The 18,629-nt window shown below is 45.7% G+C and overlaps 1 protein-coding gene across 2 annotated transcripts in view; it reads left to right on the forward strand.

Moving 5' to 3' along the window:
• WDR26 (WD repeat domain 26) overlaps positions 1–18,629 on the forward strand; it is a 40,175-nt gene that overhangs the window by 3,298 nt on the left and 18,248 nt on the right. For both annotated transcript variants that reach the window (XM_047077168.1, XM_047077166.1), the window contains exons 4-7: positions 5,665–5,801; positions 9,085–9,182; positions 10,531–10,687; positions 16,354–16,492. In XM_047077168.1, coding sequence (XP_046933124.1) covers positions 5,665–5,801; positions 9,085–9,182; positions 10,531–10,687; positions 16,354–16,492 — 531 coding nt within the window. The remainder of the gene's footprint in view (positions 1–5,664; positions 5,802–9,084; positions 9,183–10,530; positions 10,688–16,353; positions 16,493–18,629) is intronic.

An 18,629-nucleotide genomic window follows, 5' to 3' on the forward strand; every position in this document is an offset into this window, starting at 1 on the left:
CTTTCCCTGACGAGGTCAACTTAGTAGTTAAACTGGTTAGCCTCTCTGCTCAGTCTTCAGGAATCTTTTATACTGAGAGGACCTTAATTCTTCTGTAGATGTCGGTGAGGGAGAGGAGGGGATAAGATGTTCTGAGTGCCTGTGATTGGAAACCATGGAGAATCAGCTGCAGGCTCCTGGCCTTTTAACTTCTAGCTGATTCATTTGTTGTCAAAAGCAGTTTCCTGTCTGGTGGGGGAGGGAAGGAGCACCAATAGGAAGTGAAGTAGGGAAACCAGCTGTTTGTTAAATATTAGTAAGTGACTACTGTTACTTTTGGTTGTTGTTTTTTGTTGTTGTTTTTTTTTTAATTAGGCCAAACATTAATCTTTCTGCTTTTGTCTGTAAACCTAACAGGGTCTCTTATTTTTGTTTTTGGCGTGTGTGTGTGAATCTTAATTACAAAAGAGTTTTCAAATTCATGATATGATTTTATACGATAATATATATTCCTAGTGAATAGACTTAAGGCGAATTAAAGGTACAAAGTATGAACAAATGTGGATTAGTTTAAATTGATGATCTAGTATACATGTTTTTGCTTTCAGTAAATACTTAAATATTAAAATTTTTACTTTTGAATCAGATGATTGATAATAAAATTACTCGTGAAATAATCAGTTCCCTGTCAAATATTAAAAATGAAAACAGAAGTTAAACATCTATATTTAAGAGGGTTATAAATTTTCCAGCAGTTACAAGTTTTCCCCAGTCATGTTTGGGTTTTATCAAAAAAACAAACAAACAGGGGCGCCTGGGTGGCGCAGTCGGTTAAGCGTCCGACTTCAGCCAGGTCACGATCTCGCGGTCCGGGAGTTCGAGCCCCGCGTCGGGCTCTGGGCTGATGGCTCAGAGCCTGGAGCCTGTTTCCGATTCTGTGTCTCCCTCTCTCTCTGCCCCTCCCCTGTTCATGCTCTGTCTCTCTCTGTCCCAAAAATAAATAAACGTTGAAAAGAAATTAAAAACAAACAAACAAACAAACAAAACAACCAAGTATATTTTAATGGAGCAGTTTCTCATAAGCGATTAGCTCTGGCAGAATGGAAGATAACCCTGAAATAAAGACAAAAAACATAAGTGTGTGAGTTTTGGGGAGATTGTTTGCCTTTTGTAAGCTTTGCTTCAAATTACATTTGTAATTTAGTAGTGAAATTTTAATAGGCTCACTTTCTATTTTTTTCTTATAGAAATGTGGGGCTTGTGTCTTGGATTTAGGGTATGACTGTCTCATTTGAAATCTTCATTAGAAGCAACATGTAAACTCAGGAAAGGTAGTTGTAGATAATGAGGAGGAATCCTTTCTTTTTACAGCCTGTTCAGTCTGTAGAACGTTCTAGGCTCTAATAAAAGATGAAGCTTAAATCTCTGGCTGAGCCTCACGCCATCAAACTTTTTAGGTATTTATACGAAGAGAAAGGTTCCAGGTTTAAGATCCAGTTCAGCATTTTATCACCCTTCGAGTCTGTGTTCAGATTTCCTCCTCTCCCCACTCAATCTCCAGAAAGATCATCTAATCCAAGCGTAGTTGTAATAATGCCATGGAACACAACATGGAGCTTTCTTTTAGCGTCATTATTCTTACTGTATGCCCAGACACGTTTGATGACTTAGTCTAGGCTAAAATTGTATTTTACTTTTTAAACTTTTCTTTCAAGTTTATTTATTTTGCGAGAGAGAGAGAGAGAGAGAGAGAGAGAGAGTAAGAGCATGTGGGAGGGGGAGAGAGAATCCCAAGCAGGCTCTGTGCAGAGCCCGACTTGGGGCTCAAACCCACAAAACCATGAGATCATGACCTGAGCCGAAATCAAGAGTCCGGCGCTTAACCCAACTGAGCCACCCAGGCGCCCCTATATTTTATTTTTTAAACTCAAATACTTTTATTCACCCAATCTACTCCCTGCCCGCCTGCACCCCCCAATACCATATTTTTAAATGCTTTCCAGTCAGATGATACCAGAAATAGCAGAATTTGCTCTGGACTTTCTGGAGAGTGAGCTCGTGAATCAACATTTTTCATTTTGGGTTCAAATATGGTTTGACATGTTTGGGGAGTTTGGGTTGGTAGTAGAGGCCAGTAGAATAGGAAACTCGGTCTAAAAGTTTTATGTATTTTTTTTTAATTTTTTTTTAAACGTTTTTATTTATTTTTGAGACAGAGAGAGACAGAGCATGAACGGGGCAGGGTCACAGAGAGAGGGAGACACAGAATCTGAAACAGGCTCCAGGCTCTGAGCCGTTAGCACAGAGCCCGACGCGGGGCTCGAACTCACGGACCGCGAGATCATGACCTGAGCCGAAGTCGGACGCTCAACCGACCAAGCCACCCAGGCGCCCCTAAAAGTTTTATGTATTTTTTAGTGTATAGAAATGTGCTTAAGAATAGTGTTCAAATGCTAATTGGAGGGACAGAGATTAACTAGTGTATTTTAAAGTTAAATAGGGAGGGGTTTTGAAAGCCATGGTTTAAATAGAATTCATTTCCCCTTTCCTCTGAGTCATGGTTTAATTGCTACGACTTGGTTATAACCTTATTCCAGAGTTAGTGAGAGGCACTCCTGAGTTAGCTAGGAGGCTGCCCGGGATAACCAGACTTCCTGTGCAACTTCGGGGTTTTCCTTCCCGTTGAATGGTGAGAGGAAAGAGTGAAGCAGCCCCGATACTGGGTGGGCCGGGGGGGGGGGGGTGGGGGACAGGGTTTACCACGTGGAGCTGTCCCTTATCCATTTCTTGGTTAGATGGTAGAAGGGACAGAGACTCCCTGGGCGGAAGGGCTCTGAGAGATGATCAGAGGACAGAAATAATCTCTCACAGAGGTCCCCCTAGGAGCTGGGAAAAGACAGAAAGGGGAGCCTGTTTTCTTAGTCTCTTTCTTCATTTGAGAAGCTTGTGCTCTTAAAGCAAAAAAAAGTTAATAACGCTCTGTCTCCAGCTCAGCAAACTTTACTTTTGCCGAATTTTTTAAAACTTTTTTGGTAAATAATTAACATCATTTATGAATGATGTTAATTTTCTTGAACTTGTGTTTACAGTTTTGGGAAGTAAAACTGGGAAGTTTTTTGGGAAGTAAATTACAGTTGTACTCTTCATTCCTTCTCATACATGTCAAATACAAATCGAACTGATTTTTAGGAGAATAAATATTTTCTCTTCCAACCAAATCGCTCGCTGTGCTTGGCCAGCGGTGTGTCACTCGCCATGCCCGCCACCAGGGTTTGGTGCCCCTGCGAGGGTATTCTTTGTCTCAATCCGGATAGAAGGCCTCCTCGGGTAGTCTGTGCACTGCCTGTCTGGCGTGCCCCGTATGTACAGGGAATGCGTGTTCACACCGGCTTCTCCGACCACGTCCTCTGCCTGTGTCCTGTGCTGCCTCTGCCCCTTAGGAAGAGAGTAACATCGTATCGCAGGCTCTTGGTGGCAAGATAAAGGGGAAACCCCACTTGGGGCACTGTCCCTACCTACACTGAGCGGGGGTGTGCCTGGAACCTAATGATGGATACCCAGCAAATAAAGATTCGCCCTGAGTGCTAAAAAGTAATTTTCTCCAAGTTTCCAATTGCTGAGAAAATTTATTGAAGAAATCAAGTACACATACTATTGGCCAGTTCCATGTGGCATTTAAATGAAAAATTTTGCCACTAAACAGGAGTCTCAAGTTTAATTAGAAACACTACGTGAAATGAAACTTGTAACAGCAGATCGATAAATGGAAATCTACATTTCATAGAGGTTTTTTTTTTTTTCTTTCCAGAAGATAAAATGGTGAGAATATCCAGGATAACTTCAAATATAAAATTCTTTTGTTTTTAAGTTGTTCTTTTGGTTTTTGTCACCTGATGGAGTTCAAAGTATTTTTTTATTTGACACACAGAGGTTAGCTTTTGGCTCCATGAACAACACGCTTTGCAGGGCGTCTTGGTCCTGGTCTGTCTCTGAAGCATTCACTAGGCAGTCTGACTTTTAAGTGTAAAATTGGGTAAGGGTAAATTCTAGAGTTGTAGGAGCTCATGTTACAGTTTGAAATTTTTTTCATCGTTCTTCAGTTACAGGTTGAAGTTTTAGATGATCACCAAATATATGCAGTATGTCTTATAAACAATGTGTCTAAATGTAGGCCTAAGTGACAGGGTTTGTTTCGTTTACTTTTGCTAGAAACCATTTTTCTAAGCTTGTACGTATGCCTTTTTTCTGAATACTGCCTAACAGAAAACCGTGTAGGGGCGCCTATGGGTCAGTCGGTTAAGCGTCCGACTTCGGCTCAGGTCATGATCTCACGGTTCGTGGGTTAGAGCCCCGTGTCGGGCTCTGTGCTGACAGCTTGGAGCCTGGAACCTGCTTGGATTCTGTGTCTCCCTCTCTTTCTGCCCCTCCCCTGCTTTGTGTCTCAAAAAAATAAATAAACGTTAAAAAAAAAATTTTTTTTTTAATGTAGGGAGGCTCATGGTACCCTTAACTCTGTGAAGAAATAATTTCGCCACACCATTTTTGGGTAGCAGTATATAAATAATGTTTTCACAGTAAGCCTCTTACTGAAGAAGAAGAAACTATCGTTTGGTTTTTTCTTTTAAGTAGACTTAAAATCTTTGCCACCGAGTTCCTTGGGGTCTCGAATATGACTGACGTTTTCTGCGCCTGTGGCATGCTCAGGCGCCACAGGCAGAGGTGACAAGAGAGCCCCTGTAAGCAGGGGTCTTCGATTGTAAAAGATTCTCACCTAGCTGCTCATAAGTATCTCTTTTCCAGCTAATAGTAGAGTAAAGGGACGTTAAAAAGAATTAGAACCAAACTCATTCCAGAAAAAACTAAATGTGAAAGTGCTTCATAAAGCTGGAAGTGGTTTGTCATTTTGGGGGCAAAGAGCTGATAATTGTCTGCCTCCCAGTTCAGGGCTTCAAGAGCTCTGGTTGTTACCAGTCCCCAAATAGAAAACTGGAATCCTTCTGCAGACTTTTCAGGTTAGCTTTTTTTCTTTTTTTTTTTTTAAGTTTATTTACTTTGAGAGAAAGAGAACACGTGAGGGGCAGAAAGAGAGGGAGAAGGAATCCCAAGCAGGCTCCGCATTCAGTGCAGAGCCCAACTCAGGGTTCGAACTCACGAATTCCGAGCTCATGACCTGAGCTGAAAGCAAGAGTCGTGTGCTTAACCGACTGAGCCAGCCGGGCGCCCCTGCATTGTACTTTTTAAATGATTCCTCTGAGAACCAGTTTTTCTGTCTTTTCCAAACTTGTTGCATAAACCCCCCTAATGCAATTACAAAAGTCAGGTGTTTAAAACAAATTTAGAATACTTGGAATAGTTCTGAATTTTCACAAAAGAAATAAAACTCTAGGTGAATGTTTTAAGGGCAGAGTTCGTGTTTCCCTGTGTTGATGCGATGGTCACTAATGGCCTTACCTGACCTGCGATGGTGCGTTGAAAGCAGAGTTTTATTAAGATGTGGAATTGCGCAGTCACATTTCATCTGCTGTGACTCTGTTAACCCGAAATGTTTGAGTCATCGTAAAGCTTTATGAAAAGTTATTTTCAAAGGGCATAGTAGAATGGTTTCTACTGTTCTGTTTAGGCACAAACATTTTCTGAAACTTCCATCAACTTTTTTCCCCTGACTGCTGCTTTCTGTCATGTCAGAGGATGAAGTTTTTGCTGCTGCAGCAGAAGTACCTGGAGTACCTGGAGGACGGCAAGGTCCTGGAGGCACTTCAAGTTCTGCGCTGCGAGTTGACGCCACTGAAATACAACACGGAGCGCATCCATGTTCTCAGCGGGTAAGGAGGCCCGGCCCGAGCCAGGCCGATGAAGGGGCCGCTAGGGCCAGCAGGGGGCCGCTCCCGAGTCCCTCTTCTTAACGGCGTGCCCGCGTCTGAAGGTGGCTGAACTCTTGGACCGTGTTCGTCTGGATAAACTCACTCACGTGTCCGAGCTGTTGTTGTCCTCACGGGAGGCTCTGGGATCAGCCGCGCAAGAGGGTGAAAAAAGAAGCGCGTGTTGCCATCTCGTGGTCTTGCAGGAAAGCCCTGTGGCACGACTGTCTGTGAAGACAGTAGGCAGCGAGGCTTCCGGTGCGAAGCCTCAGACGTTTCTGTTACCGTGTACCCGTCGCGTCCCGGGCCCTCGCCAGGCGCCCCACTTGAGCCTCGCGTCAGTCGTGTACGTGTCGGGGGGCCGTGGGGCTCGGATCTGGCCCCCCTTCTGTTCGCGCACACGCTCCGGGCCGCACCTTCAGGTGCCTTCTGTGCACGAGGCTCCCGCTTCCCCGCGCGTGTCTCTGGCCTGCCTGACGTCTTCGGGGTGTCTCCAGGGTGTGTCCGGTGAATGCTCACAGCGGAGTTCTCCAATCCGCTTGCCCCCTCCCCCCACCCCCGCTCTCACTTTCTTGCCTCTGTAAACGGTAAGACCGTCTACCCACTCGTCCGAACAAAGCCCAAGGTTCATCCTTGCAGGCGTTTAACCCTTTCACTCCGCTGTGTGTCGGCCTAACTCTAAAACGTACCAGATCTGTCCAGTTCTCTCCGTCTCCACCATTTCTACCCTAGTTAGTCCAAACCAGCTCTCCTAGAACATTCCCGTACCCTCCTCATGAGTCCCGCTGTATGTGTTCTTGCTCCTCTAACGGCACACGGTTCACGCAGCAGCTGGCTAGATACAGAAGTAAAACCGTACATTAAGTCATTTCTCTCCCTGTCTTAAAATCCAGAATCTCTGCTTAAGCCCACATGCTTGCTGGTCCTTCCCTGCCGTCTTTCCCTTGATCCATTCGCTCCAGTGACACGAATGTTTTTTCTGTTCCTTAACTTGCCAGGCCACTCACACTGCCTGTTCCCTTTATCTTAGATGCTCTTCCCCTGATCTTTTCAGAGGAGCTACTAGTTGCTAGGGTCCCAGCCCAAATACCCTCTCCTAAAACCACCCCCCAGGCGTTCTCTGTCACATCGCTGTGCTTCGTGTTTTTCTTCATAGCAGTTTTTATTATAGGACAGGGCCCCAGCATCCAGGACAGCATTGACAGATGATGAGTTTCCAGATACAAAATGATGGGTAAAAACGATGGACCCAGAGAGGTATAGGGTTCATTTTAGGGTTTTTGAGGAAAAAGGAAACAACGTCAGAGAGGCGACGTAGCCAGTCCAGGATACAGCTAACACACCACCAAGAGCCGAGACCCAGACTCCGGCTTGACTGATTCTAGAGTCGCCGGTCCACACCCGCTGCCTCTTGAAATGGTGCTGCTGCTGGATGTCCTACAGTAGCTGACCGCTTCCTTCCTTCTGTTTACCTCTCCGATAGGGGGTCTGGTTTCTGTGTCAGCTAAAGAACATTCCCATGACGAGGTTTGTCTTGTCTGGTCACAGAACACGTAACTTTATCACATAGCCTTTATTCCAGAATGGTCTTCATCCAGTGTGTCCCTTGAGTGTTTCACATAAGGAAATGGCCCAGAGATGGCCAGGTGTGGACTTGGCGTTCAGACCCATGGTTTCTTCCTCTCACCCTCTCCTTCCTTTCAGTTAACACTCTGGTTTCCCATAAACAGGTTCATTTGAAACCTTAAAGTATAATGTGTATTTTCTTTTAATTTTTTTATTTTAGAGAGCAAGTCGGGGAGGGGCAGAGAGAGACTCCCGAGGGGGCTCCACACTGTCAGCGCAGAGCCCGATGCAAGGCTCGAACTCAGGAACTGTCAGATCATGACCTGAGTCAAAATCAAGTCGGACACTTAACCGACTGAGCCTCCCAGCAAAGTAAACAATTTTTCCATAAAATTATCGATGATAAATTTTACTCCCCAAAATTTATTTTAGAAACCAAAATTTTTATGATATCCGGCTTTTTTTTATAGGGTATTTTGAGTCAAACTACTCATGCTATTAAAGTAGCTAAGACACTGTATGCTAAATGGCAAGAGAGCGAGTAGGTCTGCTCCTGAGGATGAAGGGCCTAAGTTACTGGCTGCTAAGTACAGTTCAGAAGGAGAGGGGGCGGCACTCCTGTTAACTGGGAGGTCTCGGGTGTTTCTCTCATCATTCAGGAAGCTCTACCGCCATACCAAGTAGTGGACTGAGTACTTCAAGTACTCCCTCTTATTTAATCCTTACTTCCCTATTGAGTGCCCTTTTTCCAAGTGAGAGGAACAGGTCTGAGAGCATCGTCCCAGAGTAAAAGCAGGAGGAGGGTCCTTCGCTAGGTCTGGTCACTGTGTCCGAACCGTGCCTTCGCTTCCCTGACTTTCGAAGCCCGTTCTCGTGAGAGGAGCCAGAGGCAGGTCAGGGTCCCACTTCCGCGGGGCCCTCCTGTGTTCTCCAGAATCCGTGACTTGAGCGTTCACACCTCCTTTGGCACACATAGTGAGCCAGGAAACGGTTCCCAGGTTTCCTGCTTTGGGGGATCACGATACCTTTCACGGGATGACACAAGGGTGATTATCCAGTCGTTCCGTTTCTTGAGTGACGTCTGTGATCAGCTCTTGAAAGTGTGTTGTTGTTGAATTAACGTCGTGTAAACTGAAGGGGTTTTTTGGAGTTTTGTTTTACAACTGAGGAGCAGCTGAGTTAGCGTAGTATTTAAGAGCAACATTTGCAGCTAAAAATGCCTGGGTTCACATCCCCTTCGTTTTTGCCTCTTACCTAAGCCAGTTCCTGAAGCTTTTCTGTGCCTTCCGTGCTTCGTCTGTACAAAGAACGCTAGCGCTTGCTTCGTGCGGACTGCGGCGGGGTCGCGGCGGGGTCGCGGCGGGCGTTAAATCAAGTAGTGCGTGGAGCGCCTGGAGCAGAGCCGGGCGCACAGGGAGAGCTGCCCGTGTGCCCTGGTGGATCGTAATAATCTGCCAGTGGATGACACCATCGTAACAGTTACCGCACATGCTGCTGTCGTACTGTATTACGTTGTAGTAATTCTGTCCAGGTGCCAAGTTGCATTAGTGAATTGGGTCCACTGAAGAGATTTCTTCTTGATGAGTTTTTCTTAGTGAAAATATAATCAATATTTCCCAATTATGTTTAATCCGAAGCAAAGGGTTTGGTACTCACTGCTTTCCCTCTGTCGCATTTTTAGCTATCTGATGTGCAGCCATGCGGAAGACCTCCGGGCAAAAGCAGAATGGGAGGGCAAAGGAACGGCTTCCCGATCCAAACTGTTGGACAAACTTCAGAGTAAGAAGAGTCTTCGTTTTTGGTTTCTGTGTTTTCGCTTATGTTAGAAATAGATACTGAGAATTGATTAGGTAGCCTTGTGTCTAGACATACTGTTAGTGAGCAGTGAGCGGTAATGTAGGGAAGAAGGGAAAATCCATCACGAAGCCCTTTAAACCAGAGGTTTCCAGACGGGGCCCTGGAGTCTGGGAGGCAGCTCACATCCTCAGGAGCCGTGGGGGGTGTGCGGTGCGGGTCCCAGAGCAGCTCTCCTCGCACCTGTGTTGCGCGGTCACGTTCCCGTTAAGATTTTCTTTGTGGGGGAAGTGCTGTGGTTCGAGAGAACGGACATAAACCAGACCTTTAAATAACTGTTTTTCCTTTTTAAAGACTTTATTGTACTTTTTTTTTTTTTTAAGTAAGTTCTACACCCAGCGTAGGGCTTGAACTCACGACCCCAAGATCAAGGGTCACGCGCTCCACCGACTAAGCCAGCCAGGAGCCACCAAACTACAAGTGTTTTAAATATTTTGTTGATTTCAATAGGAAGGCCCATATTTAATTGTTTTCCTCAATGTTATAGGTAACTTCCAAATTAGCAGAAGGGTTTTATTTTTGCCACAGTTTTATACATAAACGACCTTTTTGCCCTCTTGGATTTTAAATCACTTTACTCTGTGTGTTGCACGTTGAGGTGCAGGAGTAAACATCCTAGGAATCGGGAAACCGTGTGGTCCGGGAGGTGTGAGGCACGGAAGGATTGGAATAGATTGGTGTCTGCATCAGAACACCAGTCCCCCTCCGTCTCTAGATTTCTAGATTTCCCTGTACGTGCGGTGACACTTAGTTCCCTCGGGCGCGTGGTCGTCTGTACATTTTCTTTCCATCACTGCCTTTTAGGGGGAGGGGGGTTGTTGGTGGTGGGTTTGTTTTTTGTTGTTGTTTTGCTTTTGCTTTTGTTTAGTTTTGGAAATTCACATACAAGTGAAAGCCCTCCTGGGGCACCTGGCCGGCTCAGTCAGGGAGCATGTGACCTCGACCTCGGGATCAAGGGTTTGAGCCCTCCTTTGGGCGTGGAGCCTAACTTAATAAATGAATAAAGTTTTTAAAAATTGTTTAAAAAAAAAATACAAGTTAAAGCCTTCCCGTCTGTCCTGTTTTGCGGCAGCGCCCCCGTAGCCGCTGACAAATACTGATGAAGCCCTCATTCTGTCGCACCGCCCGCCACTGCTCTGTTTAGGGGGCCTGAATTATCGGGTCAGGGCCAGTGCAGCAGAGAGCGAGCAAATGTCTTCGATAAAAGGTTATACTGCCTTGGTGTTTTAACATTTACTTTTATTTCTTGTTTTAAAAATATCTTCTCCTGAAGCCTACTTACCGCCATCGGTGATGCTTCCCCCTCGGCGTTTACAGACTCTCCTGCGGCAGGCGGTGGAGCTACAAAGGGATCGGTGCCTATATCACAATACCAAACTTGATAATAACCTAGATTCTGTGTCTCTGCTCATAGATCATGTTTGCAGTAGGTAAGAGAACAACTTCTTATGTTCTGGAGTAGGCTAACATCTTACAGACTCAGTACGAACTTTGTTAAAATGTTTTCTTTTTTGGAGTTTCGTCCTGTCGCGGTGAAACCATTTGTCTCTGGTACCGTGTTCATGTTCAAGAGTGGAGCTGGGATTACCGAGGCTGACGTTTCCAGAGAAACGTGCAGGTGTTTATGTAGTGACTCTCAGCTGGAGAGCGTGCTTTCCTCCTCTTGTCTGTGGGCGGGTCGCTGATCTTCGGTGTCCAGCCCTCCCGGTGAAGGCTTGTGAGTGGTGTCGGGTGGGGAGGCCACTGACCCTAGTGTTGGCCATCCTTGGAGGCCAGGACTCTCTTTCTGGATGCTGTCGCTATTTTAACAGTGGCCCCAATTATTTCCTGCCCATAAAGATCATGGAAATACTTTGTTCCTAACGGTAGGTCTGCTTTTTAGTAGAACCTGGCCCCTGAACTAAACATGGTTGGAGTAACAGGTGTTAACTTTCTGGTTTGGGTTTGTTGCTGTGTCTTTCCAAATACGTAGTTTAACCTGTAGGGATTGAGCCTCCACTTTTGATATTAGGAGTATTTTGACTGAAACTGTCCCTGCTATTTTAATGACGATCTCCAAATTAAAGCAGAGCTCAGGGCGCGTGGGTGGCTAGGTCGGTTAAGCGTCCAACTTCGGCTCAGGTCATGATCTCACGGTTTGTGAGTTTGAGCCCTGCATCGGGCTCTGTGCTGACAGCTCAGAGCCTGGAGCCTGCTTCAGATTCTGTGTCTCCCCCTCTCTCTGCCCTTCCCGTGCTCATGCTCTGTCTCTCTCTGTCTCTCAATAATAAATAAACGTTAAAAAAAAAAAAAATTTTTTTTTTTTTTTTTTTTTTTTTTTAAAAAGCTGAGCTCTAATTTTTAAGACACTGAAGAACAGGGGCGTCTGGGGGCTCAGTTGTGTAAGGTATCCACCTCCTGATCTCAGCTCAGGTCATGATCTCCCGGTTCGTGGGTTTAAGCCCTGCATTGGGCTCTGTTGCTGACCATGCAGATCCTGCTTGGGACTCTCTCTCCCTCTCTGCCCCTCCCCCACTCGCACACGTGTATTCTCTCTCTCTTTCTCTCTCTCAGTAAATAAGGTGCTAAAGAACGAATCTGGAAATATTTCAGGCTTCAGGAGGGAGACGATCTGGGTCTGGTGAACCAAACACGAACAGCTGTGCTGTGCGTGCCCAGTTTGTTTTGCCAAAGGCCCCTGCAGAAGCCCCGGTGCGGGCAGGTGGGGCCAGAGTGCGGATGGCGACGGGCTTTGGGTCCAGGAACCCGAACGTTGGTGCGCGTGGTCCAGGCACGCACGGAGCGCTTTGTGTGTGGCTCGGTGTTGCCTCCCCTCCCCAGATGCAGTAGAAACAGGAGGCTGACGGTTGGCCTTCACCTAGCGGATAATGACTTGGTGTGTGTCTTAAACTTGCTGAAAGTGATGGATTAGAGTCCTTTTCTTTTTTCCTGTTTTACTGTTTAATGTTGTTCTTTAACTTCGAATTTCTAAATCTTTCAATTGAAAAGAGGTAGGAGATTATAGTTAAAAAGCGACATGGTTTCATCCTTCGCAGCTCCTGTGGGGAATGTGAGACCAGTGTTAAAACTAAGGCAGTTGTGAAGCCAGGCCTTTCTAAGATTTAATTTATTGCTGAATATTGCATGAATTTGTTGCTGGCAGAATGCTATTTGCGGTGGCCTTTATGGTTTAAGAGGTGTCGGTGGGTGAAGGGCTTGCCTTCCTGTGCGGAAACTCAAATCTATGAGCACGGGACCTGCGTTTTTCTTAATGTCTGTAGTAGGACCTGTGAAAGTAAATGGTGGAAAATGTTTAGTCTGACTTTGTCTTGCCCTCAGATCGGGGGTCAGGCTCTTAGAACCTGCGTAGAAAGCACTCCTGAAGTTTTACGTGGGAGTGAAAGTTCATGCTCTTCAGAACTCACCGTCGATTGGAAGGTCTCCCCTGTAGTCTTTAAAATCAAAATAAAACTTTGACTCCCTGCTTCTACTACTTACCATTGTGCACGCCACACGCACACACACCTGCCTCAGAGTCTGCTGCTGAAGATAATCCCCTGCTGTGCAGTCACACTGTCTGTGTCCTTCGCTCTTCAGAGTTCTGCAGCCAGCACAGCCCCGTAACTGTCGCAGACGTTGGTGACGAGCGGTTTCTTTTTTAAACCCAGTGACTGCTTTGCGGACTCTTTGGGTTCACTGCTGGCTGCCGCTCGTTACCTGTGCTTCGTTAACTGTGTTCCAGACAGTTTCTTTTGTCATCCCGCCTTCCTCCTCTGGGTCCTAACGGTGCCCGGGTCCAGGCAAGGGCTGCAGAATTCATCTCCTAAGCCTTGGACCTTAATACAGTTGTGCTTGTTGCTCGAGTATCTTAAATGCAGCACGTCCAAAGTGGACTTCCCTCTCCTCTTCCTGTCCCTGAAGAGTCTGCTCTTCCTCTTAACTTCCCTGTCTCAGTGAAGGGCTCCCGTCTGCCCAGATTCTCCCAGCCAGAACACTGGGAGTCAGCCTAGAGGGACATTCAGGGGTGCGTTTGAACGGCACCGGGGAGGGATGCGTCAGGCATAACGTTGGGATACACGTCTTTACGGTGAGCTGTTCCTTTGTTGCTGAACTAGGAGAGGAAAACCTGGATTTGATTTAATTCCTACTATTCCCCTCTCATCTAGAGGTCTTCAAATGAAATTTTGCTGTCTTTTATTACCTACTCTACTCCCTTGGGGAAATAAGATTAGCATTGGAACTAGAAAACTGTATTCTCATAAATTAAATCTTAGCATTGAAATCTAAATACCAGCTTTTCTTTCTTCTCTCTGGAGGACAGAGAATTGATTATGAATAAATGAACGGGAACTTGTAGAAATCTTCATCAGCACTGAAGAGTTTTCTTTAGATCACGTATTATTTGTATCTGTGACAGTGAATGCATATTTTTGGTTAAATTGGTGGGGTTTTTCACCAGCATCCAGTGGAAGGATGTTTCCATAGATAACTTTGTAAGTATTGAGTTTTTAGTAAAAGATTATTATGAAATACTTATAGAAACTTAAAATGTGAAGATTCAGTTTGATTAAAATGCTATACTACTCACTTTTACTTGGGAAGGTGCTATTTTTAACACCGTCTTAAATTTCTTTTTTAAATTTTTTGAACATTTATTTATTTTTTGAGAGACAGAGTGAGCAGGGTGGGGGCAGAGAGAGAGCGACACAGAATCCCAAGCAGGCTCCAGGCTCCGAGCTGTCAGCACAGAGCCCTATCTGGGGGTCGAACCCACGAACTGTGAGATTATGACCTGAGCTGAAGTTGTACGCTCAACCCACTGAGCCACCCAGGTGCCCCAACACCATCTTAAATTTTAAATCTACTTGAAAACTAAGTCCTCAACTTTCACTTGTGTACATCTAAAATTAGGCTGTTAATAAACTGAGGGCTGTTTTTCAGAAATTATTTAACGATAAAAATAATGACAATTTAAATACTACTATAATGACTGTCGGTAGTAGACTGATGATTTGTGCCCTAAATTCTCACTATGAATTGGTCCTTTCTCAAGAACATTTTATTGCTCTGATTTTAGATCTGTCATTTCACTGATCATGGGATCAATCTTACCCATTTGAATTATTGTGTATTTTATGCCTAAATATAAAGTGTTTCTCACTGAGTAAAAGACATCACTCTCAATTACTACCCATAAAGGGGGGGAAGCACTGTTGACATTGAAACTACCTACTTGACTGGAATTTTATCCAACAGTGTCTTGAAAAATGCAACTTAAAAAATGATAATTGAAAGAAAACTGGTCTTGGAGAGTGAGCCATAGGTTTAAATCCTAATTCAGTTATCGGTCTGTGAGACTCGGTATTTGTCCTCTGAGCCTTACGAAGACGGAGATGTTTACTTGCCTTGCAAGCTGGTCTTGAGAATTAGCAGTACTATATATAAAGTACGCAACAGTGCAGGGCATCTAGAAAGTGCCTACTAAATGTCAGCTGGTATCGATTATGTTTTAGATATAGAATAACAGTTTAATATGAAAGCAACTTATAGACAACCCGAAAGTTTAAAGCAGCCTGCCGATAGTCAAGTGCTACGGTAGATGGTCATTGTGTGCAGATAAAGAATGTTAACTTGGTTTTAAATCTAGATTACTTTTCAGGCTGGCGAACTGATAAAAATATATTTTTAGATTATAGATTCGTTGGGTAAAAAAATAGGGAAAACCATTTTTCCAGACAGACTTAGAAGGTCATCAAGTCACAGGGATGAACAGTACAGCACAGGTAACACAGTCCGTGTATAACACACCTGTTGCGGTGATAACAATGGTTGAGGCACCGCCACACGCCTGAAAGACATTTACTATCATAATGTCAGGTGTACTTGAGTTAAGAAAAGTTTCTCCACTAATGTGTAACTTTTTTATAATCTTACAGAGACCGTTACAGGGCCGTACTGCCCCCAAAGTAGTCACTAACTTATATGTGACCGCTTAAACGTAAAGAAACTAAAATTAAAACTCAAGTTCCTCAGCTATGCCAGCCGCATGTCACGTGGCCGGGAGCCCCAAGTGGCCAGGCTCCGCGACTGGTGGGCTGGGTCCAGAGCCTTGCCGGGTTAGCTCAGGAAGCTGTCCGAGGTGCTGCTGCGGAGGTTGGAAAACGTCAAGAGAGTTTAAAAATGGTTCAGAAGGTGCTTAGAACAGTCATTCTTGTGGTAACTTCCTCCTCTTTAGGTTGGTGATTGTAGAAGTCTCTGCCCTTAGTCTAGAACAATCACTGCCGCCCCTGAGGTGCCCGCCAGAGCGTCAGGCGCCATCTCCCCACCCTGCCTTCACGGCCTCGTTCTTGGACTCCACCCTTGCGTACGGAGTTTCAGGAGGCATGTCCCCTTCCCTCTAAGTTTATGGTTGGAAGAATTGAGACTCGCATTAAAGGGGTTGCCCGCTTTCTGGGAAACTACCCGATACGTGGCCAGCCGCTGCAGCCCTTCCTGGACACCGCACTTCCTGCTCCCCCCAGCGGGGTATTAGTATTAGTGGTCACTCGTGAGTATCTGTTGTGTTCCAGGATCCTGAGATGTTTTCCTCATCTTCGGCAGACCCCTGTTAAGTATAGATGAATCCCATTTTATAGATGAGGGAATGGAGGCCTAGAGGAGGTCAGTGACCTGCCAGACACGACAGCTTGTGACCCAGACTCTCCGATGCCTGTCGTCCTTCCTTTTGTCAGCATACATCCTTCCCGATGCCGGCCCGCTCACACAAACTTGAACACCTGATTGTTAATTTTTATTCAGAGGAGTTGACTTAATCAGACCAAAAAATTCTCTGATGGATACGTACTTTTACTCTTTTTTCAATCTTGAGAACGGGGGTAAAAAGAAAAACTTGTGCGTTGAAGGAGACTCTGGATTACTGATTTCCCCTGAGATGGCCTTGGCTGATGTCATTATAATCTTTTTCTACGTACTATGGAAACTTGACTCTCCAGATTTATAAGGACATTGATAACTCGTTTGTAAAGTTTCTGATCTCCACGCGGTTCTATCACTTTTTCGTTGTTCTTATTCTACTCTGCTTTGAACGAAGAATTACTTGTGGACCTCTCTGTTTTAGGAGACAGTTCCCGTGTTACACTCAGCAGATCCTTACGGAGCATTGTAATGAAGTGTGGTTCTGTAAATTCTCGAACGATGGCACTAAACTAGCAACAGGATCAAAAGATACGACCGTTATCATATGGCACGTTGATCTGGTATGTACTTTGCTGCGGGCGGGGGGGGGGGGGGGGTTAGATGACAAAAAGGTAATCAGTGATCGAATCGACTGATTGTCAGTGAAGTGTACACACGTAAATGAGTTCTAAGCATTCTCCTGCCGTTCTTGTCGCGGCTTCCCTCTTGCTGTGCTGTCTAGATGATGCGCGTACACCAACACTTCGTGCGCGTTACGTGCCGGCACTGAGTCCGTGCACGCGAGATCTGGCTTCATCCTCTGCCCACACCTCTTGCTTCCGTGTGAGGAAACTGAGGTGGAAGTTAAGTGCCCAGGCTCTCAGAGCTCGTAAGTGGCGGAGTTAGGCTCAGATCCAGGAAGAGTTTCACTCCAGACCCACTGCTCTCAATGCCCCCTGCCGGTTTGTGTGTTAATATTTGATTTCCGGATTGGTACGGCATCCACTGTGTCACAAGTTAGGAGAAGACTTGTTACCATTTTGCCTTCCGAATCTCTTTTTTTAATTTAATTATTTTTGAGAGAGAAAGAGCACAAGTCAGGGAGGGGCAGAGAGAGAGGGAGAGAGAATCCCAGGCAGGCTCTGCGCTGTCAGTGCAGTCTGACACGGGACTCGAACTCATAAACCGTGAGATCAGGACTTGAGCCGAAATCCAGAGTTGGATGCTTAACTGACGGGGCCACCCGGGTGCCTCTAGAAGGAAATATTTTAAAAAAAAAGAAGCAGGGGTGCCTGACTGGCTCAGTCCGTAGCACGTGCAACTCTTGATCTCAGGGTTGTGAGTTCAAGCCCTGCGTTGGGCTTGGAGTTTATTACTTTAAAACAAAATCAAATTGGAGAACACACCTCGAGATTTGTGTACCTACTATGTGCTGTGAATGATGAAAGGTAAACAAGGCCTACCCTTTGCGATAAAGCAGGCGTTCTCGTTTTGTACCATGTACTACTCTGGAGGGACCCCCCCCCCCATAACATTTTTAAATGCATGAACCAGAACATATAGGAAGCCCAAGTATGCTGAAATAGAGTTGTCAAGATAGTATAGAAACAGATACAGTATAATAACGTGGTGCTTTTTTATTAACACGTTAAACAAGTTCTAGCAAGAGAGGTAACAAGTATCAGATTTGAAGTAGTGATGGGCGTCAGTGTTTCAGGATACCTGCAACAAGTAACGTGCTGTGAAAATATTTGAGATTTCTGTTAACCGTCACCTTATCCTTCCTAATACTCGGTATGTGAATGTCCCTCGTGTATCACCTGATGCCGCCTTGTTAATTGCCTTCATTCAAGATTGAAGGAAATACTGAATTTTGGCCTGCGGTTAGTGAAAATAAAGATGTGCACTTGTCCCATTCAAGTTCAGAGACCCCCGTTTCTGTTCCTGAATGACTCCTCGCAGACCACAGCTGAGGGAAGTTTCATGCAATATGTACAGAGGGTCACAGAAGCGCAGGCCTGCCGCTCAGGTGAGCGCACCTAGTCTGACCTTGATGTGCACAACATCGAGGGAGACAGGAAGGGGCATTTTGGGGCGAGAGGGACCTTACCTTGCCCTCCCCCACCTTCAAATAAGAGAATAGGGTGAGTCAGGCAAAGAGTGGGAAATCAGACTAGGAAAATAGCGTGGGGTCTAGTCTCGGCCTTTGAGTGCCACTCCAGGGAGTCGCATTTCAGCAGTTGTTTGCAACATGGTCTGGAAAGGAAGCACATCAGGCTGTGCTTTGTTACGTTTTCTTTTGGCAACGACGTGTGGCAGCTCCCACCGTTTGGCACCTGTTTTCTGAGCACGTGCTGTACGTGAGGCCTTCTTGCAGGTCGTGGTCCTACAGTGTGATTGTTCTATACTGGGTGCTACAGGGCCTCAAAGAAGAAACCCCCCTGGAGCTGGAGAGCAAGGGCAGAGTAAGACGAGTAAGTCTTCGGAGAAGACGGAGTAAACGGTTACTTGGACAAGCTAGTTACTACTGGCCCCCAGGTACAGGAGGACATGGCTGGCATCCGGGCAGTTCCGGGAAGAGGCTACGCTGCGGACTAGGAGACGAGGCTCATGATGTACGGAGCAGCCAGTCGAGGAGGATCTTGTGCACTTTGCTGGGGACTTCGGGCCTTCATGCTGGTATCACCCAGGGTGCTGTTGCCAGGACAGGAGTTCCAC

This window comes from Lynx rufus, unplaced genomic scaffold (genome assembly GCF_022079265.1).
Source record: "Lynx rufus isolate CCGP_SWC_20201006 ecotype Redwood Valley unplaced genomic scaffold, mLynRuf1.p SCAF_15, whole genome shotgun sequence".
NCBI lineage: Eukaryota > Metazoa > Chordata > Mammalia > Carnivora > Felidae > Lynx > Lynx rufus.